Source organism: Cuculus canorus, chromosome 1 (assembly GCF_017976375.1).
Source record: "Cuculus canorus isolate bCucCan1 chromosome 1, bCucCan1.pri, whole genome shotgun sequence".
Lineage (NCBI taxonomy): Eukaryota > Metazoa > Chordata > Aves > Cuculiformes > Cuculidae > Cuculus > Cuculus canorus.
Genome location: NC_071401.1, coordinates 104,976,289 through 105,002,924, shown reverse-complemented (window position 1 = coordinate 105,002,924; position 26,636 = coordinate 104,976,289). Strand labels below are relative to the sequence as shown.

Genomic DNA, 26,636 nt, shown 5'->3' with positions numbered 1-26,636 from the left:
ACTTTTTCCCTTCCATAATGAATTTTTTTTATCTAGCATAAGACAAAGGACAAGGGGATAACTTGGGAGTGACTCAGTCACACCTTAATGATTTTTTTTTTTTAAATTTTAATCATATATAGTAATTTGAAGTAATAGCAACAATCTGTAAGAGAAATAACCTATAGTAATAATCTATAAACAAAATGTATATCACATGTACATTTCTATATACATTGTATAAGAAAAGCATTAACAATCCATGAGGCCAAAGTCACAGTATATACCCAGTATATACTGGAAAATTAGAATAAACTTCCTTTTGAATTATGTACACTCTGAGTAGTTCTTAGTAGCTCACATGGTTTGGAACATCATACTCTGTTTTTCAGAGCAATAGCCTTACCATTCCTTATATTAAAACTACTTCTTAAATGATTGTTCACTTTTATATTGGATCCAATTAAAACAGTATTCTTTGTCCCAAAGAACATCTTTATATTTCTACAACTAAAATAGAACTCCTATGTTACAACATCTCATTTAATAATTGCAGTTATATATGTGGATATGAATATGTATAAACATAAATTAAAAGAAGTATCAACCACAGTACGTTTTAAAGAGCACAAAAAGTTACCTCATTAGCCAAAACCTAGAATGCCCCACTTGGGATTGTAATTCTAAAATATTTTACATCTGCTTCAACCCTTAGCAGCAAAGATTCATTTGAAATGCAGAACAAGGTTGTCTGTCTCACTACAGAACCTGCAGTTCATATGATAAGAAAGCACTGGAAGGAATCAGAGATAACAAGTATGTTTAACTTTCTGACACCTGCTTGATCTCTGCCTGCAAAGTTAATGTGTTCTCGCAATATCACCAATGTTTCAAGGAAAACTCATTTCAATAACGGAGGCTACCCAGCCCTGTAAACCTCCTGCCTTTCCCAAATAATAATTACACAAGTCAGCATTCAGAGATGGACTGACCATGAAGCCAGTTGTCAACAAGTCTTCCTGTGTTTCACTGGAGAAACTTTTTTTTTTTTCACTTGGGCTTTGATCCTTTTGTTCACTTTTTAAACCTTTTTGATGCATACCTGGCCTCAAGCTATGAAGATAACTAGTTGTTCACAGAATAGAAGCAAATTCTGAGTATTCAATTAAAAAAAAAAAAATTTCCCCATTTTTTTTCTTATTTTTTTTTTTAAAAACAAATCCCAGAGAAGATTAGAATTATCTGCATCATCCCTTCCAAAACCTATTATTTACTGGCTCAAACAGTAGGGTCTAACCCCAAAGCATATGAAAAAGAAGATATCAGAAGAACAAATACTATAGAGGTTGCCTCATAGCCTGTGGTTTGACGGTCATGTCTATCTGTCTATAGATCCTGTCTGCCAGATACTTTGAAACTACTATAAAAGCATGAAGACAAAACATGAGAATAGTATCCAATTACAGTTGTAGGATATGCTCCATTTATAAGTAGGATAAAAAAAGGTGTTTAGAACAACTAGATAGAATGATTTCTTGATCAACAATTCACTTTCCTTCTGTGTGTCTAAGTGCGATGTCTTCATTAGTAAATCCTCTGTGTAAAGTTAATCCCTTTTAGCTACTTAAGGCTTAGAACAGCTCACATCTGCCATTCCTGCCAATAAGTTCTACACATGATACAGCAGAAGACTACTTAAGATGTGCATTTTATTAAAATTGCCCATCTAAGAAAATTTACCACAACATTTTATCCACCTGCTGTCACTAGAAATATCAGTAATTAGCTAGCATGAATCAGATGATAAAATAGTTCATTCCATGTTTTATTTTGAGACTGTGACAATTGTGGAAAGAGAGCTTTTTTCTCCCTCTCTCTACTCTCTCCACGTCCCAGTCACTCAGGCACCTATCATTGAAACAAAAGGTGCACACATTCAAACATATAATTAAATTTGACTTAATAAGTAACATAAACTTTACTGAGATTTAAGGCCTCTGTGTTAACTTGTTACACAAAATCCTGCTATGGACACACAAGAGAAAGTTTTGCCAATTCCTATATAAATACATGCCTGTATACTTTATAAAAATGAAACACTACTCTGTAAAGTATTTTTCAAGTTCTTACATTAAAAATACATCTGATAAGCTAGAGATTTTAGATTTTTTTAAACCTATTCTTTTTAACGCATAGAACAAATATTTCTATTCTGCTTTCAAACAGGAACATAAATAAATCAATGTTTAAAAAATGCCATAATCTTCCCCAAATTCAAGAAAATTGTTCCCCAATTAGCTAGGAGATGTTTATAAATACATGCAATTCCATTTCAAAGTTGCCTCTCGGTACCAGAAAAGAACAAATAAAACATAATTAGTATGACCCATTGACTTCCTGGGCATTTTTCCCCAATTCTTGTCTTATAAAGTTCAAAAGACCATCACTGGAGTTTTATACTACCTGTCATGAGCAAATGATGTTAGGCAACTTTAGTGTCTCTGAGAATTTGAATTCCTACTAGATATAAGAAAATAAGGTCCCTGTCTCACACTGATTTACTTTCTTTACTCGGAAGGTGTGGGGGGTTTTAATTTTTTAAAAAAAACAGCTATAGTACTTAAAAAGTTTTTGACAAATCTATCGCTATGGATTATTAACAGAGGAAGAAGATTTCCTTCACAGACCCAACAATGACATTTATCCTGACCTAGAGGGAACACCATTCTAAGCAATAAGAAAGAGTTCACTTTCAACATCAATTGAGTCCTAAGAGAACGCCAATTATGCCAAGTTTGCAAAAACAGATGTATGGTGATTTTGTAATATGGACTGCTTTACACCAGGGACAAAGCTAAAACCATTTATCTCAATTAACTTAGGATCTAGGGATTAATTTAAACTGTTGCCTTGGAGGTGAAAGGCCACCACTTCATCCAACAATCCACCTATATCTCTTATTTACAATAGATATAAACCTCCCTCTTTCATGCTTAAAATATCTTTCAAACTACATTTTTACCTCCAAAACTATATGCCTTCCATGTCATATATAAAAAAAAAAGGATTAATGTCATTTTACTAGTAGCTAGGTTCCAACAGTTTTATTTATGGCTTTAAAAGATGGCCAGTTGCCATAAAATAACAGAACCTAATCAATACAAGGCATGATGATAATTGATTGAAATTCCTCAAATTAGGAGGTCACTTCTAGTTTACAAATAACACTAATAAGTGACATGAGATTTCCACTCTCCCAAGTGCTGCTTGAATTGAATGGCATTTTGAAACACACATAAAAATATGTGTGTAATAACAATAAAATAATAATGAAGAAACTTGGATCAGGGAATGAAATTATTTTAATAACTCTTCAAAAGAATATTCCAAGAGACAAGAGTTCTCCATAATTTAAAGGTTAAAAAAACACCTCAAATTTATGAAACCAGCATTTGTGCCATCTCAACCTCACCAATGTATCATTCAGACTTCAGGTGAACACTGTGCAAGGACATCACACACTTCCACCAGTTTAGAGCCCACAATATTTCTCATTGTTTTGACCAAGAGCTACTAACTAAGAAGAATGCAAAAGGGATCAAACTCTGACACGTCTTGTGTTACACAGCCATCGAAGACTTTCAATGCAAAAGTGCCTTCTCCATAGCATCTTCTTACAATACAAGAGCTGGTATAACTCACTATCAATCTTTGCACAAAGCAAAGTAATGTGACATGATATGTCTAGAAGAGCATTCAGCTATTAAATCCTAAGGTGTGTCATCAATATATAGGCCATGAAAAAATAGCTTAAGTAGACTTACTAGTATTTTATCATAACTGGGGACCCAACAGTTCATGGAAAATATAGACTAATGTCATCTAATAGTCACCTATATCAACAAACAGATAGATAGATAGACAGATAGATAGCTTTGTTGCTTGAAAGGAGAAGCTTTATACATCTAGGCTGAGACAAAACTGAACTAAGCAGAATGATTTTTTCATTAATCCTTCCTACCAGTGTCTTCTGGAATTCTTCAGCTTCCATTGCATGGCTAGTCCAACTGCTCAGACCACTTGAAATATTAAAAACAAACTTAAATATAGATTGTACAGTACACTATGAATCTCTTTGCTTATACAATCAAAAGTTAAAACTCTAAAGCACAAGAAATCAGCAACTCTTCCACCCTCTTATTAAGTATTTCCATAATAAAGGAATCTCACCTGGTCTCAATATTCCAAATTGTCATACTGAACTTCTTAAGAAGCATTTCTCATTTACCTCCGAAACACCTCACTGAAGTGAGCAAGTGCCTGATGGCAGGAATATGGTTTTAACAATATTTTTCTAAAAGTTCCAAATATTTGGCTTATCAAAGAGATAGGCATGCTGCCAGACAGGTAGCCAGACCTATCATAGTCTTTCTCATTTTGTTAATGGAAATATTCTGAAGTATATATGTTGATTTATCCCTATGAGGGGGAAGGGCAACAAGAGCCAGTGGCATTTATGTTACAGTAGGTATACATTCCATGAAAAACCAAACAATTTAGTGGACTATCTCCTATCCTATTTTTGCTAAATTTACTGGCAGAGAGCAAAGCCTCCAAAAATCCTCACAAAGCAAAAGCTCTTTCTTTACTGACAAAGAAAAACAAAGCTAGGAAGGCCTAGTTTTAAAGAAGATATTACTGAAACTATAGCAATATTTTTGCCAATTTTGACATATTTCGAAAGGGGGGAAAACAGGTAATGAATTGTGAGATGTGCACTTACTGTTCTGCTATGTTTCTTTTACTTCTTTAAGCTGGCTTAGGGCAATCAATAGTTACCAAGACTGTTACTCTGATTTTTTTTTTTCTTCTTCTCTTAGATCTGGCTTTTTCCCAAAAAATGTGACTCATAGCAAAAGTGCTTGGAAAAGTCCTTATGAAATCTATACATAATTTCTTCCTTGAAGACATAAATGAAAAGTTCATTTGTACCGATATTGTATCTATTTGTCCCAACAATCAGACACTATTAACAAATATTTTAACAAGGACACTCATTCTTTTCCTCCAAATGCTCTAAGTAAATATCTTCCAAGTGAGTTTAAGGTCTGTTAATAACAGTTCTATTTTCTATTTAAAGCAAAAATAAATACAAGCAAAAGTAATAAGCAATATGTCTTTGTAGTTCTCCAAGACAGTTGTACCAAGAATATATGCAGTACCAAGAATATATGCATCATAGTTGTACCAAGAATATAAATCATAGGTTGATTTATTTCATCGGCTTACAACATCCAGTTAGGTTTTTATTTATAACACATGCATATGTAACCAATTTATACCAACTTATAAAATGTTTTAATACATGCAAGTAAACTACAATCTGAAAAGCCTTCTGAATATTCAGCATAGAATATTAAAGAACCTGTGTCCTTTCCAGGCACTCAGTGTACAAGCTGAACGTTTTTGCTCCTACATAGCACTATTCTTTTCCATGTTTCAATTTCTCCAGTGAAGTCTTACTTCCAAAGAAGCTTATTCAAAATGCTCTATCTTGGCTAGTCCAACTTGTAAGTTGTCTTCTTTCTAAAGTAGATGTAAGAATTATGATGCTGCAAGGTTCGTAAGTGACGGAAGCTGGACAAGAATTGCATTTGGACAGACCACTAGCACTTATAACACTGTAGGATGCGGTATTAGTGATTCATTAGGTAGCATGCCTCCAGATGAGTCCATGTTAAAAATAACCATCTCTACATTTTCTCTCCTCATCTTAATATATCACACTTGCTAGATGTGAGAATGCTGCCTGTCTGTTCAGAGTGTTAAAACAAAATTCTGGAGAATCGCGAAATTAATTTCCAAAGGCACAGGAAAAAAAAAAAAAAAGTAGATATTGTGCAGAGTCCTGCACCTAGGCAGGAACACCCCATGCACCAGTACAAGTTAGGGGGTGACCTGCTGAAAAGCAGCTCTGCAGAGTAGGACCTGGGAGTCTTGGTGGACAAGTTAACCATGAGCCAGCAACGTGCCTTCATGGCCAAAAAGGTCCTGAGCGGGGGGGGGCTGGGCGGGTGCAGAAAGAAAAATGTGGCCAGCAGGTCAAGGAGATTATCTTCCTTCTCTACTCTGCCTTAGTAAGGCCACATCTGGAGTACTGTGCCCACTTCTGGAACTGCTCGAGTCCAGCGAAGTCCTACAAAGATGGTTAGGGGACTGGAGGATCTCTCTTAAGAAGAACAGCTGAGAGACCTGGGACTGTTTAGCCTGGAGAAGAGAAGACAGAGAGGACCTTATCAACGCTTATAAATATCTCAACTTCCAACTTCTTTGCTAGTGACAGAATACTGGAACAGTCTACCCAGAGAGGTGTGGAATCTCCTTCTCTGGGGACATTCAAAACCTGCCTGGTTGCATTCCTGTGCATCCTGCTCTACGTGAACCTGCTTTAGCCAGGGGTGTTGGAATGGATAATCTCCAGACATCCTTCCAACCCCGACTATTCTGTGTTTCTGTGATCTATGACTGCATAAGTATCTGTCTTCAGAAATTTCAGACTCCTAGGAATCTATCTTCCACTAAATATTACCTTACAATTCTTTTCCCCAACATCTTGAATCCTAAATTGGTGTAAGGATATTCTGGGCATCCAGGGGAAACACTGTGCTGTATTCTAGTTGTTGCTAAAATATTCCCCATCTGCAGTTTCTGCAGCAGCAAAGGTTTCATTGTGCAAGTAATACACAAGAAGCATGGTAAACCATGGCTCCAACTCTGCCCCTTCATGCTCCACTCTTATGCCTCTATATGCTTTACCTGGGTATGACTGCAAAACATATCAGGTGGTCAGAGATTACTCTTTCACTCCAATTAGAAGACAAGCCCAGGAGGGACCGCCCAGTCTCACAAAACTTTCTTGGTGATTTCATAGGACAAAAATACCTGCACTTGACATTTACAGGAATACCACAGGCTTACAGTGATGTAGTCCTTAACAAAGTCTGGCCTAGACTTTGATGATAGTCTATATGGTAAAATACAGATTTGAGACCTTAAATACATGCTGAGACTATCTCAAAAGATGCAAAAGTACAATTGCAGATAGCAGAAGAGACCAAGCCTTGCATGTAGTTATTCTCGATCCCCTTCAAATGACTGATAACCACTCTATCATGCCTCATCTAAAGAGTGCCAGAATTCTTTTCACTCTCATCAGAGCTCTGGAAATACCAAGTTGCCTATTAAGACACCTGGTCACATATGCTAGGAGGTAAGCCAGAAATTTGTTGCCAAATAATGTATCTGTCTTTCTACTTTGCAAATCTATTATGAATAACAGTGAAAGTTGTAGACCTCAGGGCAGACACAGCCAAAGGTGCTCTCCATAAGTCAACAGCCAACCTTCATTCAAAAATGAAATAATGTAGTTTTTGTGGTGTTGCAGACTTCTTTCTCAAGCTGCTGACTACACTGCTTTCTACTGGATGTGTTGTGCATCACCTTGGCTTCTCACAAGTTGTCTAATGGAGCACAGGTGAAGTTTCTTGCATCTGTTAACCTCTTGATTACAACTCTATGTTTAGTTTTAAGCCAATCTCTTAAGTTTTGTGTAATTATAAAGTAAAATAGGGAAAAAAAAAAAACCAAACCCAAAACCCCAAGACTTCCTTCTCTGCACTAGTCTCCCACGTTGCCAAACACTCCAAAAACGAAACTGGGGCCCCGACTGATGCTGACAACAGACTTCCTAGCATCTTTTCCTGAGTGGGGATTTCACGTACGTTACAAGTCACACCCACTACAAAAAATACCATTTGTTCTTAATACAATTAAGATCAACTGTGAATTAGGAAACAAAAGAAAAACAACTTAACTTTCACCGAAAAAGTATTTCACTTACTTTATCTAGTAAGTTGAGAGAGTTATTTTACAAGATGTATTGTATAGTATGTATTGTATTATGTGTAATATTGTATACAAATATCATGTATAGATTATATACACATAACAAATTAAGTCTTCAAATAATATCAATTATTTCAACAGTAGTATCAACATATTAATTTCCTTGAATGCTCCTGCTATTCAGTTTATGCCTAGCTTTACCTTCTACATTTTAATATTAATTGTCTGTTTACAACTTTGTAGAACATCAAAAAATCAGCTTAGATATTTAAAGCTGATTGTCCGTCTATGTATGTATATTTTAGAAGTGGATAAAGTCCAACTACTTGTAAGAATAGGAAACCTAACAAATCACTTACAAACATAATTATCTGTAATTCTCTCCAGACTGAAAGAGAGGATTCTCCATGACAGAGTAGAGACATATGTGCTTCAAAACTAAAAGGTAGGCTTGAGGCATGGTTCAGGAAGGCACCTCTTTCCAACTTTACACAAAATTTGTCTTATACCTGTAAACTTTGTTATTTTATTTTTTCAATTTAGTCAAGACATTTGTTAGGGCTGGCAGAAGATTCACAGAATCACAGAATCACAGAATCACAAGGTTGGAAAGGACCCATTGGATCATCGAGTCCAACCATTCCTAACACTCCCTAAACCATGTCCCTAAGCACTTCATCCACCCGTTCCTTAAACACCTCCAGGGAAGGCGACTCGACCACCTCCCTGGGCAGCCTGTTCCAGTACCCAATGACTCTTACTGTGAAGAATTTTTTTCTGATATCCAACCTGAACCTCCCCTGACGGAGCTTCAGGCCATTCCCTCTAGTCCTGTCCTCTGTCACTTGGGAGAAGAGGCCAGCTCCCTCCTCTCCACAACCTCCTTTCAGGTAGTTGTAGAGAGTAATAAGGTCTCCCCTCAGCCTCCTCTTCTCCAGGCTAAACAACCCCAGCTCTCTCAGCCGCTCCTCATAAGACTTGTTCTCCAGCCCCCTCACCAGCTTTGTTGCTCTTCTCTGGACACGCTCCAGAGCCTCAACATCCTTCTTGTGGTGAGGGGCCCAGAACTGAACACAGTACTCAAGGTGCGATCTCACCAGTGCTGAGTACAGAGGGAGAATAACCTCCCTGGACCTGCTGGTGACCCCATTTCTGATACAAGCCAAGATGCCGTTGGCCTTCTTGGCCACCTGGGCACACTGCTGGCTCATGTTCAGTCGGCTGTCAACCAGCACCCCCAGGTCCTTCTCTTCCGTGCAGCTCTCCAGCCATTCTTCCCCCAGTCTGTAGCGCTGCATAGGGTTGTTGTGTCCCAAGTGCAGGACCCAGCATTTGGCCTTGTTAAACCTCATGCCATTGGTCTCGGCCCAGCAGTCCAGCCTGTTCAGATCCCTTTGCAGAGCCTCCCTACCCTCCAGCAGGTCGACACTTCCTCCCAGCTTAGTGTCATCTGCAAACTTGCTGAGGGTGCACTCGATGCCTTCATCCAGGTCATTGATAAAGACATTGAACAGAGCTGGACCCAGTACTGAGCCCTGAGGAACTCCACTTGTGACTGGCCTCCAGCTGGAGTTAACTCCATTGACCATCACTCTCTGGGCCCGGCCATCCAACCAGTTTTCAACCCAGGAGAGTGTGCGCCTGTCCAGGCCAGAGGCTGACAGTTTCTGCAGCAGAATGCTGTGAGAAACTGTGTCAAAGGCTTTACTGAAGTCCAAGAAGACTACATCCACAGCCTTTCCCCCATCCAGTAGTCGAGTGATTTTGTCATAGAAAGTGATCAGGTTAGTTTGGCAAGATCTGCCTTTTGTAAACCCATGTTGACTGGGCCTGATCACCCGGTTCTCTTGCATATGCTTCATGATAGCACTCAAGATTACCTGTTCCATGATTTTCCCTGGCACTGAGGTGAGACTGACAGGCCTGTAGTTCCCCGGATCCTCTCTGCAACCCTTCTTGTATATGGGCACAACATCAGTCAGCCTCCAGTCTAGTGGAACTTCCCCAGTCAGCCAGGACCTCTGGAAGATGATGGATAGGGGTTTGGAAAGGACATCCGCCAGTTCCTTCAATACTCTTGGGTGGATCCCATCCGGCCCCATAGACTTGTGGGCGTCTAGCTGGGCAAGCAAGTCTCTAACCGCCTCCTCTTGGATCACAGGAGCCTCAATCTGCCCCTCTAACTCTTGGATTTGTAAACAGAAGGAACAACTTTCTTTGCTATTAAAGACTGAGGCGAAGAAGGCATTAAGTACCTCAGCCTTGTCCTTATCCCCTGTCACTGTTATTCCTTCTGCATCCACTAGAGACTGGATATTCTCCCTCGTCCTCCTTTTCCTGTTAATGTACTTGTAGAAAGACTTTTTGTTGTCTTTCACAGACTTAGCGAGTTTTAATTCTAGTTGGGCCTTGGCCCTCCTGATTTTTTCCCTGCACGATCTCACTTCGTCCCTGTAGTCCACCCAAGATGCCTGTCCTTTCCTCCAGAGCACAAGGAGCCTGTCCTTTCCTCCACAGAACATTATCTATGCTCACAGAATCCTGCCAAGGAACAAAGTTTCTTATAATCATTTATTTATCACCAACACTGCTTTTCCCCCAACTTTTCCTGTTATTTCAATCCTTTCATTCTTCATATTTAAGCAACATGGAAAACAGCAAGCTAAACCAACAAGAGAGGAATGAGATGAATAGAAAGAAGCTGGAAAGAAACCAAAATAATTGACATGAAAAAAAAAAAAGGAACTCTTAAAGTTCCAACTCCAGTGAGTTCTATATATAGTAAGCTAAGGTGTCTCATTTGCTGGCCGATGCAGCAGAATGTCCTATAATTACAAATGCAAAGCATTGACAGTGAAGAGATTTCATATCGGAAAGTTGCCAAGCAAGCTACACATGTCTTTCAGTACACAAAAAAATCTAGGAAATTGATCTAACTAGAGGGGAGAAGGACATTTATTCCTTACTTCTCCACTTCAATATCATAGCTATCGATAGTCTTTACTTAGATAGATGTATACTTCTTAATCTGAAAGAAGTTTACAAATTAATCAGCCTCTGAGGGACAAATGGATTATCTGAAGAAACGATGCTTCAGTTGGCATGTTTAGTTGAATAAACAGGGAAATGAAAGAACAAGGAAGTCAGATGACTGAAGGTCACCATGCAACAAGAGGTTTCCTCCAGTTTCAGAGAGGTCCAGGTTAAGAGGCACCACTTCTTTTCTGACTCCTTTCTTACCGTATTTAGAGTCTCAGAAACACAGAGCTGAGGACAGAGGGAAAAGATCAGGAAGGACAGGCATAGCTCAATGTCTTACCACACCAGTGTTTGCTCCTCACTAGCCCCTGTCCCAAATCCAGCAGTGCTAAATCACCCTCTACCTCTTTTTTCTTTATCATGCAATGGAGCAGGACAGGACACCTTCTTTTTATTAACATATTAACAGTTAATTCAAATTTGCCAACCAGTATCCACATGGAGCGACAAAAATGTCTGTTTTCCCATATAATTCTCAGCAGGAAGAAGAAAAACAGCACTTTTGGGCCAACACTGAAGGATGACCAAGGCAACATCTGCTGTAATTTATGAGGGAAAATCCTTGGTCTCAGCACTTGCAGCTTTCATGGAGGTAACTGAAAACTCAGTCATACTGCAGACGGTATTTAAATTACTCCTAAAATCTGTGTGGATCTGGAAGAAAAGAAAGAAGAAAAAACACACACACAAAAGAACCACAAACACACTCCCTTTAAGATAGAGCCAGCTCCCTGTAATTTAACTTACAACACTTCTATCTTCATCTTTCCCTAGGGGCAAATTCAGCCCTGACCTAAACAGACACAAATTCCATTAAATTACACTGGGACTGAATCCACTACTGCCAAGTCACCCAATACCCTCAGAAATACGTTTGAGACCTATTTTGTTCAAATGGGAATAACAAATCAGTACAAGTTGCTGCACTATTTTTCCAATTACATCATCATTGAATTTCTCTATTATCTGCATGTCACTAAATTGAGTCAACAAGATATTCTAAACTGGTAATGAGACCCTTAGCCATTCACCACTTATTCCTGTTAAGGAATGATACATAGGCCTGCACTGTTCACAGGCAGTCATCTGTTTCTACAGCACTAATCACAGTTCTCTGCAGTCACATGTTCAGTTTCCTCATCAACAGAACTCACACACATGACCTCTTCAGCAATCTTTCTTGAGCTATTATCACCGTTTTAAGACTGATCTTAAGGCTAGGTTTCATTAAGCACTTAGGGAAAGAATATATTGTCTATATATTCATCCTGGATTGAATTTCAATTGAAATCTGCCATAACTCTTGTAATTTCAGTAGTCTACTAATATGGACAATATTGTCTAATCACTTTTAGCTGTTATAATACCTAGATACATAAACCCATTTTTTTCTGCAAAGGTCTAAAAGTAGCCAATGACATTTGGCGAAACACACTTCCAGATCATTAGAGGAGGTGATCGTCAAGTGGTGCTTCCACAGTACACAGTTAATTCAAAAAGCAGAATTTAGAGCATTTCACAAACTTCTTCAAGAGTATCATCATTATTAACATTTCTCTTTTTCTAATCTCAGCAAATGCATGCAATGCTACTATATGAATTCTCCAGATAGACTTATGGAATACTGCTTATACTGAAGTTTGAAGACAGTTTGTAAACAACTTCAATATCTTGCATTAAAACTGGCAGGAACACTTTAAAGAATTTCTATGTACTTTCTAGTCCTAGCAAAAACCAGAAGGTATCAATCATCCACTTTTAACAGAAGCTGACTGTAGCTATTCATTGAGTTGCACATTGCTACCACTGTGGCCCCATGAATAAGTCTCAAAGTCTTCCCCCTCCTTTTGTTGTTCCTTTGAGTAGACTCTTCACAGCACAATTTTTTCCCCTCTCTGAATGGTTTTGAGAGATAGCTGAAAAGAAACACCCTTAGTAAAAACAAAACTTTTCAAAGAAAAAGTGGGAACAAAGTGGACATGTTAGAGACAACTCGTGATTCAGGGCCTATACTGTGCTTTACCCCTCTCTTTACCTCAATACGCTGCTCTTCACTCTTTGGTTTTACTGCTGTGTAAAAGCAGGGCAGACTACTGCACTTCGCCTAGCAACCAAAAATCACTTACGGAAAAAAGGCATGTTGTCTGCTGAAAGGGAGAACAGAGAAATTTGGGGTCATACAAAGCCAGACATATGTTCTTCTGCATTTTATCCTAAACTGAGCAGTTGTCAAAAAAAGATTCAGTAAATAATAACAAGCAATTCTGGTTTACACTGATTCATGTTTAATTAAATATCTGTTTGTCTACTTGTCACACATTTACTTTTCTTTTAATTCAGTGTTCTTACAGTTCCTACTACTATTTACAGTTTTGCCTTCAGGGACATAAATTCTATTCTTTACGTTTTCTAAAGTTATTTTCTTTCCTTGTAAGTGTATAGAGATTTTAATTACATTTCTAAAGAGATTTTTTTTTTTTTAATCTAGATGTAGAGACACAGAGAACTATTCTTAGAGGTTTGAAGAAAACAGTACTAAAAGACAATTTTTTCATAAGGTGCTCCTAGTCCACATGCTGGGATTTTGCCCCATGAGACTTGATCTTACAGAACAAGCTGTCTGGTCTCATTAGGTAAATATCATATTGCACATTTTAAGATGATGAATTAAATTCATGCAGAATAAAAAAAAACCACAGAATTTTATAATTCAGACATACATCTGAATAGATTCATTACATTATCTAGCTTAAAATTAAAGCATGATGTGTTAAAATCTAGTGTGGTAACAGAACAGATGTAATAGATCAAGTGTAAAATGCAGCCCGCAGTATTTCTGACAGTTATTTTTTTCTACTGAAAATCCTTTGTTTTATAGCTGTTGCCTTGATGTAAACCAACTATTTTAGTTAGCCCACTGAATTTCCCTTACTTGTCATAAAAGCATATGTACAAAAAATCCAGCTGCTCTATCACAGCACTACATCAGCTTAAAGCCAGCAAAGACCTTAGTGCACTGCATCAAATTGCAATTTAGACTTTTTTCTGCAGCCACTCCAAACAAATCTGGCCTCAAACAATTTAACGGAGAGGTTTATTCACTTCATGGGTAAGTGATGTACAAATGACATAGCAATGATAAAAGCCTAAACATATGGTGTATGAAAACAACCCTCAAGTTATTAGGCATCAGCACTACCATGATAAGTATGACAGTAGTGGTTTGCTCACCTTTTCACTCCCCATACTGCCTGACACTGCCACATCCTCTGTTGCCTAGCTTATCTGCTTGTTCTCTCTCTCCTTCCTCATTCCCTGTTTCAAAATGGGGTAGTCATTTAATCCATCAAGCCACAGACCTGGAATCAGGCTACTATCGTGCTCCGTCTTGCAGCTTACAGTATCACTTTTCTCCCCAGAAAACTGTCAGAGCAGAGCAGTGCTAGTGTACATGTACATGCAGGACAAATAAGTGTCTCCAGGTCTTGAAAGTGACATAATAGTGTTGAGCACAGTATTTCACCTCTGGAAACTGGTAAGGAGGATGCATCCACAGATCACAATGACTAGCGAAAGGGCATCCAGGTGAAGAAAACACACCTTTTCCATCTAGCTCCTAGTCTAAGAGCATAGCTATGTCATTTGAATTTGTTATAACACTGATATAAAAGAAACCATTGCCCACCCCTCAGTTAGAGTTCTCTTCAGGATATGACCTAAACTGTTAAAATCAGCCACTCGTTTTGCCAGGATGAAGTCGCCTGGGCTACAGGACATATGGACTTTGAAAACTGCACAGAATGACAGCTTGAGAAACCATGATTATAGGGCTCTTGCAGTATTAAAATACTTCTCATAACTGCTTCTTAACTCCTGACATTTTCACAGCAGTAAAGAAGTACCTCTGGTACCCTGGCATGAGCAGTTTCTCCATTGGCTATGAATGAGGAACGCGCTGACTGATGTTAGTTATCTGACATTTTGGTTTTAAAAGGTTAATTTTTTTCCATGCAGTTTCTCTTGCAATCAATGACAAGTGATTAACAGAAGTGAACTACAGAATTTACTGTGGTTTACAACTTGCTGCTGCTCATTTATTCTTTATCTATTTGTCCGATCTACATTTATGACAAGTGCATAACAGAAAGACTCTTTTCGCCTTGGCACACCTCACTGAAGCTATATAGGCAATGCATAAATACAAACTAAAAGACCGTATGCCACAACAGATATTGTGGCGTAATCACCTAGGTAGACTCCAATGACGCAGATTACACTTCAACTCCTGGCATCCCCACTCATCCCATCAGTTCATTTCCATATTATCAGACCAAATAAACTATTCTCCCAATTAATCTGAGAAATATCAAGGAAAGAAAATAAAAGTACATGAAAGTATAAAATAGTACAGCAGCAGGTCGTTGTTCTTCCATTGTAGTCAGAATGAAGAATTCTGCTGGAACTGAAGTAGCACAATGAAGACTCACTGACAAGAAGGGTAATTCTGCAAGCATACATCAGATATCATTAAGGTTGCTCCGAATCAAGCTTGGAATGGTGTCTTATGCAATGAGTACTTGAAAATGATGAGAAAATAATTCCAAAATCCTTTGTGTTCATCCAGTCATCATTTGCATAGGTAGATCTGAATGAGTATCTCTACAACCAGGAGAGATAAATAACACAAAAAGTTTGCAATAGAACTTGGACAAGCACAACATCTCAATTGGTTCCAAAATATACGCTGGAATCACTAGAAGAATGGTGGCTTCCAGTTATCAGCAAGCCAAAGATACATTGTTTTATGATAGATATATCAAGAAAAACAAGTAACTTTTTTTTGTTCAGCAGAAGGAAACTGTGTGGTTTTTACTGACATGGTTTTGTAGCACCACTAAGCTCGAAGAGAAATTAGTCATAGGAAAAGATATTTGCAAATCTATCTAGAATATAACCAGAAAGGTAGCTGAAAATCCAGTTAAGAGGATGTGTTAACTCAGAGATCTGCAGCTAATAACCATTATTCAGTGATTTTACAACCTACTCAGCCAAAAACATAGCTGCAAGGCTGCAAGTTCAACACATTCACAAGCTACTCCTTCCAGAACGTTGTTTAAACTAATATGTTCACATCACATTTGTCCATAATATGAAAGTGAATCTCAATTAGATTTGGCCACTAGAGCATAGCAGCTCAATACAGGTATCAGCAGGTTACTATGTGGGTGCTACTGGTTAGTTTCTCTATTGTTCTATTTATTGATGAAGGTTATTATTTTAATAAAATTAAGAGCACAACTTGGATCTCTTCCATGGCCAAGATAAGCTGCTGAGATGGAAATAAAAAGCCATTTCTTACATCATGAACTTTTGGCTTGAAAAACAGATTAAGAATGCATATCATTACATCTACAACACAGCAGAAGAAGCAGGTTTTTGATTGCTCTGTACTAGCAAAGAGAGTACTATAGGAGTAAGTAAGGAGTAAGCAGGACTGAAAGAGCAAAATGCACCCGTACCCTCTAGTATTTGGAGGCTATGCCCACTGAAGGATGTACTGACAGGCCAACTTCATCTTGTAACAAAATTGCCTTACATGAATTAAGATACAAGCCTTTAAGGCTTTCAAGGTCTTTCATACAAAGGATTTAGTAGCAAAACTGTTATAGATTTCAGTGGTACAGAATCAGGTCCTAAATTAGCAGGGCCTCATTTAATTGTCTACTATAAGCATAAAAAGTGTTAATCGCAGTTGATTAACAGCTATTTTGTTAAGGAAAGGGTTCGAGGTGAGGACAACACCAACAATGTCACAGCATTTCTGGACATATAACTTTAAGGGTAAAGAGTCCACAGTTTGCATTGTACAGTAGAAGCTAGGTGCGAGAGTAAAGATGATAAAGCTAAAATCTACATCCATAATTTTTTATTTCCATGCATTTATTCTGGATTCAAAGATCTCATAAGTAACAGTCCACAAGACTAATCCTGCATAAAAGGTATCTTCAACACTCCCTCTGAAGTAGCGATTTAAGATCAGATTCCATATCCTTCTGTGTACCAAAATTTGAAAGATTTTTTTTGAATACACAAGGTATGTGTAGTACAAAAATGCAAGTGCAGGACAGCTTGGACAACAATTAATCTTCTGTGAAAATTCAGCAGTTACATGTAAGAAATTTCTGTTCAATAGGAACAAAAAGCCCAACACATTTATTTATTTGGCAAGTGCAGATTAGCACTTTCTTCTGACTACAAAATAAAGAGATTTCTATAGAAATGTAGAAGAGAGCAGCAGTAACTCATCCTCTTGGCAAGAGATGGAATCAATGTGATTACTAAGTATCCTCCACAAGGTTGGTATGAGAGGTGGTGAGCCAGATGGCAGCCACAGTAAGAGCAACCTCTGCCATGCCAACTGAGATAACAGATAAAATCTGACAGCAGTGCTCCTCTTAGGTGGCTGAAACAGAATGTACAGAACCTGTTAGCAATCTATTTAGCCGAGATCAATATTTGAATAGCAATTCAAGGGTAGCAAATGGCTAAAAAGCCATTGCATGCTCTTCAGTAATTTCCACTAAATGGTTCAGCAGCGGACAGAGCATGTCCTGAATTTAGTGCTATGAGTCGACATAGCATTGCTACAGAAAAGGGACTCCGCAAAACAGAGTTGGCTGGACAGACCAGCTGAAGCCTCCATTTCCTCTCGCTGAATTTTTTGGCATATCTCTTTGACACTTCTTATGCATAACTTAAAAATCTACTTAAATCCCTTTGTCTACTTTTAAGGTTACATATTTTTAGCCTGCAGTGCTAAAACTCATTTTCCTTAACAAACATAAATTTCATCACTCCAGAAAGTTAATAATGGAAGGATTATAGCAGTAAATACAACTCATAGAAACATTTTGAACCTCTTATTCTAATGTTTTTGAAAGAAATGTGAAGTATCAGACCTGTGGCAGAATACCAAATTAACAAAGGAACAAAACAAATTTTTTAATCACATTACTTCTGAAACATATCCATGTCTGTAAGTGCAATGACAGGACTTTCTCATCACCTATCTTTTGCAAATAAATACATGCTGTTGCAATAAGGACTTACCAGACAGGAAGTAAAGAAAGAAAATATTATGACTAATTCCGCAAAATGTTCCATCATGTGCAAAAATTAATCCCCACTCAGCAAAGTTTTAAACTATACGATTAACTTGGAACATATGTTTAAATTCCTGTTAACTTCAGTAAGATTCCAGATAAGTGATGGAAACGCACTTTTAAATGCTCTGCAGAATTGGGTCCTATGGAAGAACAAGCTAAAGGAAACTAAAATGCAAACTTCGGAATTTTACTCTTAATGCATTGAAATGCACACAATCCACAAAAGCAAAGGTTATCCATCAACAGCAAAACTCACATGAGAGATCAAGACCCTGTCAGCTCAAATACTTACTGGAAGAATATACTCTAGCTTTATATGTAAGCCATGTTCTCTGATAGGCAACCAAGACCTGTACAAGGCCACAGATGTGTAGCTCACTGGTGTGAAGAAATAAAATGAGTTTAAAAAAAAAAAAAAAAAAAAGGAAAAGAGAGAATGTTTGAGCCTCACCACCATTCAGATACAGATTTTTCATTAAGAGAAAAGTACTTTTGAAATATATCAATACAGACATAAAATGCTGCCTTTACAGAATTATACTCAAATATCTTTAACACCAACACACATTCAGGAGCATGACACTTGTAGTCTGCAATTTTCAGTGGACAATGGCTAAAAGGTTGTCCATTTTCACTGAAAGCACTGCAAGTTCCACCAGGGCAGAGTATGGCCCACTAAAACTGATGTCTATGATAATATCCACACACTTACGGTCACAGCAGTTGTGCACTTTTCTGTTAATATTCATTCCTTCAAACTTTATTAATAAGAAAAATAACAAACCTTACATAGCAATGAAATAAAAATAAATTGAACACTATTTAGAAAACATGCAATAAGCTGTTTTAACTCCAACAGCTAGTGTTACATTTTATGATACAGATTCTCTCTAGTGGAGTGGGGGTTTGTTTTGGGGGTGGGGATCGTGTTTGATTTTTGTTTGTTTGCTTTTTCAAGAATGGCAACCAAGATTGATAGATAAAGTAAAAGAGAATTACCATTATTTCCTGAACAGACTGTTAGAATATGGGCAGGGCACAATAATAATTTAAAAATATGCATACATGTTTTCTGCCATTTTCATCAAGCTTTCAGTTTCCAGGTATCATAAAAGCATGGACAGAGAAAAATAACTTTAGAGGGAAAAAATATAATTTTAATCTATACCGCTATGCACTACGTAATACCACTTTTGAATCACTAAATAAAACCCGTGTCACAGGGACAAGGATGGCTAACATGCCTCAGATGCTACAGTGTCTTTCTGTGCTGGGACCTGACACAAGAACAAAAAAAACCCTCAAAACCTGAAATGCACTAAGAGCTAACTTTCAAACACAGAAAACAAACCAAGGACACATTAAACAAATGTTTGCTGAGGGGTTTTTTTTTCCTTAAAATTAAAGCATTACGAATAGTGCTACTGTTGATATAGATCTTTTCAAAGCAACTGGTGGTATATGTCACCCTAAGGTGTAATCATAATTACTATGCTCCTACTGAGACAAAAGTGCTGTGTGCCAAGCTCGCTCGCCAGTATTTCTTCAAAGCTACTTGTTAGTCATTTTGACAATAACAGCTTATCTCTGCTCGGTCAAGATGTGCTACTCGCAAAGCTTATTATTTATTTATTTAAAGGATTTGTTAATGTAGGCAAACTTGACGGACTCTTCAATACCCTCCTACAAAAGGGGAGGATCACATCTATTCTCGGCAGTTTCTTGGCGTTTTTTCTAATGGCACAAGCTCTAAATTAGCTATATGCCTCACGTGCACCACTCCCCACCCCCTTCTTGTCCTATAAAGGCTACACCAGAACAAAGGTTTTACTTGTGTTCCCCATGACAAAACCAGAATAAATTACGTTTTGCTCCTGTCGTTCCAGCAAGCTGGTTAATTGCATTTGTTTCATATATCTCCAAACAGCCTGGTACATTAATTACATTCTGTAACACCAAGCTCCTCTGATTCACTCTGTCACTTCCATTGAGCACTTTAATTGTATTCCTTCTAGCTACATACAATTTTAAACACTTACTAATAATTACATTTCTACAGTCTGATGTTTTCAGTTTGTGTACAAAGATATCTCTGATACCAGTTGTCTTAAACTTAAGGATCGAAATACGTTACAGTAGGAAAAATAAAGCAAACAGAAAAAAAAAAAAATCCCTGCAAAACTATTACCGTGCTGATAGCTCCAAATGTTCCATTAAATCCTTTCACAGTTAAAATTCCTACTGTTTAGCATCTACATACGTTAGGAAGAAATCTTAATCGCTAGAGCAATCTGAACATTAAACAGCACAGCATATTATGCAACCCATGTAAAACTGCACTTGAATGCCCCTCTGTTCTCATCTCCTTTCTTGCTAAGGAGTGGGGGAAGATGAGAGGAGGGGGAGAAACACCCTAAGCAGCCCGTGACTGCAAACAATAAACCCAGAGTCCTTGCTTCAGGACTGATACAGCAAATGCTGTGAGCAGTAGCTTCCTGAACAAAGTTTGCTCTGACAGGCAAAATCAGACAGGGTCCCAGACACTAAATCCACTAAAAGTCTAAAAGCCCACGTAGAGATGCGAACACTCAGTGCTCGGGAGGACTGCCGAGCGCTCGGTCCCAGCACGCCCTCGTGTAGAAGTGTCTGCTCTTACAGGCGCTCGTTTCCTGGCCGTGTGCTTTAACTACGGCAATGCATCCAACGCCTGTGCTGCGGCACAGCGCCATCCTCTACTTTGAAAGACAATTTACCCTTGCGCTGAAGTTTCCGCCCTACTAAAGCGTGCTTTCCCCGAGATGCTAATTTATAGCTCCCCATCCATTACTTAAACTTGAAAACCGCAAGAAGCGTCGCAGAGCAGTCCCAAAGGAAGGAGTGCGGGGGGGATGGGGGGGCGGAACCCACCCTTCTCCCCAAGCGCTGCTGAGCTTTCGGACCACACTCCCTGCGGAATAATGAGGGGGGGAGATGGTGGGCAGCCCGTACAGCCCCCGCCTCCAGCGGAGCCACCACGCACCTGCCCGGCCCCGCGGGGGCACGCGGGGAGGGGGCGCTGCGCCTCGCCCGCTCCAGCCTCCAAAGGAGGCGCTTAGGGACTCTGGAAATCCGCCGGTTCGCCTCACCTGGAGCCGAGGCACAACTAGGCTATTTGTTCCATCGGCTGGCGCTCCCGGTGGAAAGTTTAACAATAGAAGGAGGCAAAGTAATATCAGTCACAACAGCTCCCTGCCTTCCCTTTCTCCTTACCGCCTCCCTCCCCTCGAAAGAAGAGGTTTAGTCACGGTAGTTTTCACTCTTTCCTCGCTACCTCAAGCTGACATTCTTCCATTCATAAGCTGCTTTGCCATTATGGTAGGAGACGGAAAGGACCGCTTATTGGAAACATATATTCTTCCTCCCCCTCCCTCCCGAAATACCATTTTTTTAATACCAGAAACAAACTTAAGGCTCTGTAAGGTTTAAGCTTATGATGCCGGCCATGTGCTGTCCCAAATCAGATTCAGAAGAAGGGGATTTCTGCGCACAAATGGCATACCTAAAACAAGGGAACTTACCATAGACTTGAGCAAATGCAAATCCAAAGAGCAGGAGTGGCGTCAGCAGACCCATTTTGACATATTAAAAGCAATCCCAATCGCCTGCAAGACCAATTCCACAGAGATTTAAAAAAAAAATAAAAAAAGTAAAAAAAAAAAAAAGTATCCAAAACCAGTAAGAGGTAGGTCCAAAAGTTTTCAGTTTCCTAGCAGCTTCTTAAAGTGGAAAGGGAAATCTTCAAATCAAAAGCTGCAGACGGAAAGGTCCTGAATGTGACACTTTTAGATCCATACAGATTACAGCGGCGAGCGAGCTCCGGAGGCTTCTGCTTTGCACACACGCTCCTTCCTAAATTGCCACCAATCCAGCCCAAGCAGAGGAATTATTCAAGTATGTCTAGGACTCTCTTTAGGATCCATGGCAATCCAAAAGCGAGCTCTTTCTTCGGAAGACAAGGAGAGACTGAGAAAGGACCCGATTCCTAGAAAGTGCTCCACAAACTTCCCGGCACTTTGCAGGAAAACCATTGGCTCGGTTTGGCTATTTTGCTTTCCTCTCGCCCTCCCCCTGCCCCTTTCTCTCCTTTTCTCTAACCAAATCAGTTCAAGCTGCGGAGTTTCTCACTTAACTTCCATAATAGGAACGCCTAGGCAGCGCGCTACGGGAGGGGAGCGGTTCCCTCAGCATCCCCTCAAAATAAAGCCCTGTTCCCTGCTTCTTCCCTGTTTCCTCGCTGCGAAGGCGACCGGACACTGCTGGAGGGCAGTAACTCCGGAGCGGGGGCTGCTGCCCTGCAGTTTGTTCCTCCTCCTCCTCTCCCCTCCCGCCTCCTCCTGCCGCCGCGGACACACCGGCTGGCGAGGAGAGGGAGGAGAATGAGCGCAGCTCCCGAGGCTGCCTGGGGAAGGGAGGCTGCGGGGTGTGGACTAAACCGCCGCGCTCCACACCCACGCGTCCCTCTCCGCCCGGGGCGCCGAGCTGGGCACGCACCGCGGGCTTGGGGCGGGCTGCGCCCCGCGCCTCCCCTCTGCAGCTGGGCAGGGGTACCATATATATATATACGTTACATATAGTGTGTGTGTGTGTGTGTGTATATATATACACAGTGTTATATACAGCCCATTTGAACGAGAAGCTCTGAGGAGCGCTACATACGCTACCTAGACTATACCTATACCATATATATATAGGGACACAGTGTATCTCTACACTATATATATGCAGTGTATCCATGTGCTATATGCTATATATATATATATACACACACTCGCCATATCTATACACTATACATACAGTGTATCTCTACAGTATATCTCTACACTATATACTGTATAGATACACTCTATATATCTAGATACTAGATCTGTACACTATATAAGTATACCTATATACAGAATCATAGAATCACCAAGTTGGAAAAGACCTCTTGGATCATTGAGTCCAACCATTCCTATCTCCCACCAAACCATGTCTATATATATATCTATATTTATACACTATAGACGTATAGATACACTGTACGCATCTATATATGTCATACACTGTATATATCTAGAAACTCTCTCTATACACTATGTATGTATATATATACTATGTATGTATATATATACTATATATGTGTAGATACACTGTATACATCTATATATGACATACACTGTATATATCTAGAAACTCTCTCTATACACTATGTATGTATCTATACACTATATATGTATAGATACACTGCACACATCTATATATATACAGATACACTGTACATATCTAGATACACTGTCTATATCTCTATATAGACATACTGTATAGATACCCCGCACATATCTCTATATAGATGTGTATATACAGTATATATCTAGATACACTCTATATATGTATGTAGATGTGTATACTGTATAGATACACTGTACATACTATACATAGATAATATATAGATATATATGTATTGATACAGCATATAGATACAGTATGTGTATCTATATTGTGTGTGAGTGTACGTGTGTATATATATATAGTGTGTGTGTATATATATATAGTCTAGATAGCATATATAGTGCTTCTCACTGCTTCCCGTTCAATGGACAGCAATTTATTTTTTTGTTTCGGTAAGTGATTTAGTGGAATTGCTCTCTAATTATTCATTCCCTCTCTCTCACATACACAGACACTTGGGAGTGAGTGAGACCCTCGGAAGGGTCTTTCCCTAGAGATTTCTACACTGACCCACTCTGTGAGGAAGGAAGGATTGAAGAAGCAATGAAGGAGGGAGGGAGGGAAGGAAGGAGAGAGGGAAGAAAGGAGAAAGGGAAGGAAGGAGGGAAGGAAGAAAGGGAGGGAGGAAGGGAGTGAGGAAGGAAAGAAGGGAGGGATAAGGAGAGAAAGGTGGCAAATAAAATGGAACTGATGGCTCGCGTGCTGCCAGGTCTGTAGAGCTGTGGGGCTCTGGCACAGCCCCGACCCAGTGCCGGGCGCCTGGGCTGCCGTTTGCAACTCCGACCAGCGGGAAAGTTTGGCGGGAGCGCCCGGCATTCCCTGAGGACAGCGGGGAATAAAGCGGGGAGCAGCCCCGCTCCTCCGCGTGCGCGGCAGAGGCTGTCACGCCTCAACAATAAACCCTAAACCACCGCAGGGAAGGGGGAAGAAAGTGCCAGGCACAGGAAGGAAGGAAGGAAGGAAGGAAGGAAGGAAGGAAGGAAGGAAGGAAGGAAGGAAGGAAGGAAGGAAGGAAGGAAGGAAGGAAGGAAGGAAGGAAGGAAGGAAGGAAGGAAGGAAGGAAGGAAGGAACAAGGTGCTGGGGAGCGGAGTTTCGAAGCGCCGGGTGTGGGCGCGGGGGAAGGGTCACGGCAGCGCCGCTCGGCGATCCGGCAGCGCCCCCTACTGGCGCGCGGCCGCCACCGCCCCTGCCCGCGATGCCGCCTTTTGTTGCGGCGAGGTCGGGGGGGGCGCAGGAGGCCCTTGGGCGGCCCCCGGAGCCTCCCGAGGGGCTGCGCCGTGGCGCGATGGGGATGGGGGAAACCCGGGAGCTCCCTGAGCCCACGGGGCTGCTTAGATAGGCGATAAACCATTTTCTCCAGCGAGAAACCCCGAAACGAAGTAGGTTTACGCGTAACTTTGACAAAGAAACCTGTTCGGATGTGTTATTGGTAGCCTGTGCTTTTAGTTTTTAGAGGGATATTGGAGTTGAGGATCGTTTTAACACGAATAAAAGATCAACTGGTGAATAAAAACGTGTGAGTCGCTTTGCTGTGCTAACGTGAGCTATTTCATAGAATCATAGAATGGACTGGGTTGGAAGGGACCTTGAAGATCATCCAGTTCCAACTCCTATAAACAGAAGGAGCCTTAAAGCAATTAGTCCAAAGTATTTTTCTCTTATCAGCTCTCTTCTTTGCTGGTTTGTTGTTTGTGGGTTTCTATTTACTTATTTTGTTTGTTTGTTTCATTTTTCATCTACTAGAGATGTATTCTTTTAATAACTCCTGATCTGAACCGCATTTCTGTACACTGCACACATCTGCTCAAATAAATGGTCTGCAAAGTCGTTTCCTCCTTGATTCTTTTGTGTAATTAGTGACAAGTATTCTGCTGTCACCGAGCATGACAGTGTGAGGTGTTTGTTATCTAAGTTTGTGTCTGAGATTATTGCTATTCCATACAAAGCCGGATGACAACTCTCCAAAGCCTCTTTATGCAAATCAGAGAATGATGTCCTCCTATACTCACAATATGCTCTGCAGATAAATATATATTAATACATTTAAAGACCACCTTGTGAAGAAGGCTATAATTAAGGCTAATTAGGGTAAGGTGATCAAAATGGTATTCTTTGTCAGTGTGCATGTGAATTGGCAAACTGAGAAAACCATAAATCACCTACCTGATGTGTAGTATGTGTAGCAGCAGTATGTGTAACAAGACATGAAATATTAAACAATATTTCCCTTTGTAGTGGACATGTCAAGGACACGGCGTTAGTGAAAAGGCTGATTTGTTTATTACTAAGCTTTAAATTGGAAATATCTAGACACTTTTTAGTTATTTTCATGCTTCTTAAATACATTTAAGATAAATTTAATAATAGCTGATGTACACCACAACACTTCGTAGATATATACAGTCTTTAAAACCTTTACCTGTAAAAGAGTATGACTCATACAAACATTCTCAGAGAAATCAATGGGTTTTTCATTATAGTTGCCACTGTTCTATTAATTCGCTTCTACAGAATACCACTTTTCAACTATTAAACACTTTGCAAAAGTTTGAAACTATTAAGCCAAATTTAATCAAGCATTTTCAAGCATAATTTTTTGCCTATATGTATTTCAGTGGGTTTTTTTTGTTTGTAAAGCATTAACAGTTCTCCAAAATGGATAGCAGGATCTAAGACAACACCAATTTTGTATTGGTGCTGTTTGGCCAAACTCAGAAAACTCAGCTAACTTCGGCTAGCATAAAAACAAAACACAAAACAAAACACAATAAGGTCTAACATCGCCCCCCTCAATGTCATCTACTGGAGCATTGCAGTGGAGGTTAATATGTGTTATCGTTCACAAACACAGGACACATCACAGATCGGCTTGACTGGCCTACAGAGCTTGCTTGGAACAATGTTTGCTTTCATTACAAGATGCAGTGCAGATACCAGAATTAAAAAACATGTGCTTGTCTCGCCTGTCTTTCAGTAACCTCCTATGAACACGGCCCACACGACAGATGTTCTTTGCTTGAATAGCAAAGTCTATACAGAGGAACTGAATGTGCCAACTATTTGTTTGGCTATGAGCAATATGACAACTGATGAAATACTGGTGTGAGCAGGATGAGAAAAGACGTCAGTATTGGTGCATATAAAGGTCCAGTTCAAAGAGTATTGTTAATGTGAGAATTTAGAACTTTCTCATAATAATGTCATCAAATGAGGCAGGACCAATTTCGTAAAACAAAAGTAAGATCAGATATCTGTACAAGTCTGGTACGAGATTTAACTGCTTCCCCGGTCTGATATTT

At 39.6% G+C, this 26,636-nt stretch overlaps 1 protein-coding gene across 21 annotated transcripts in view; it reads right to left on the bottom strand.

The window, feature by feature from the left end:
- ROBO2 (roundabout guidance receptor 2) overlaps positions 1–26,636 on the bottom strand; it is a 928,484-nt gene that overhangs the window by 455,109 nt on the left and 446,739 nt on the right. The window contains exon 1 of one of the 21 annotated variants that reach the window (XM_054069980.1): positions 21,647–22,525. The exons of the other annotated variants lie outside the window; for them this stretch is intronic. Within the exon in view, the coding sequence (XP_053925955.1) occupies positions 21,647–21,701 (55 nt within the window). The 5' untranslated portion in view covers positions 21,702–22,525. Of the gene's footprint in view, positions 1–21,646; positions 22,526–26,636 lie in introns of those variants that run through there. 21 annotated transcript variants of the gene reach the window in all.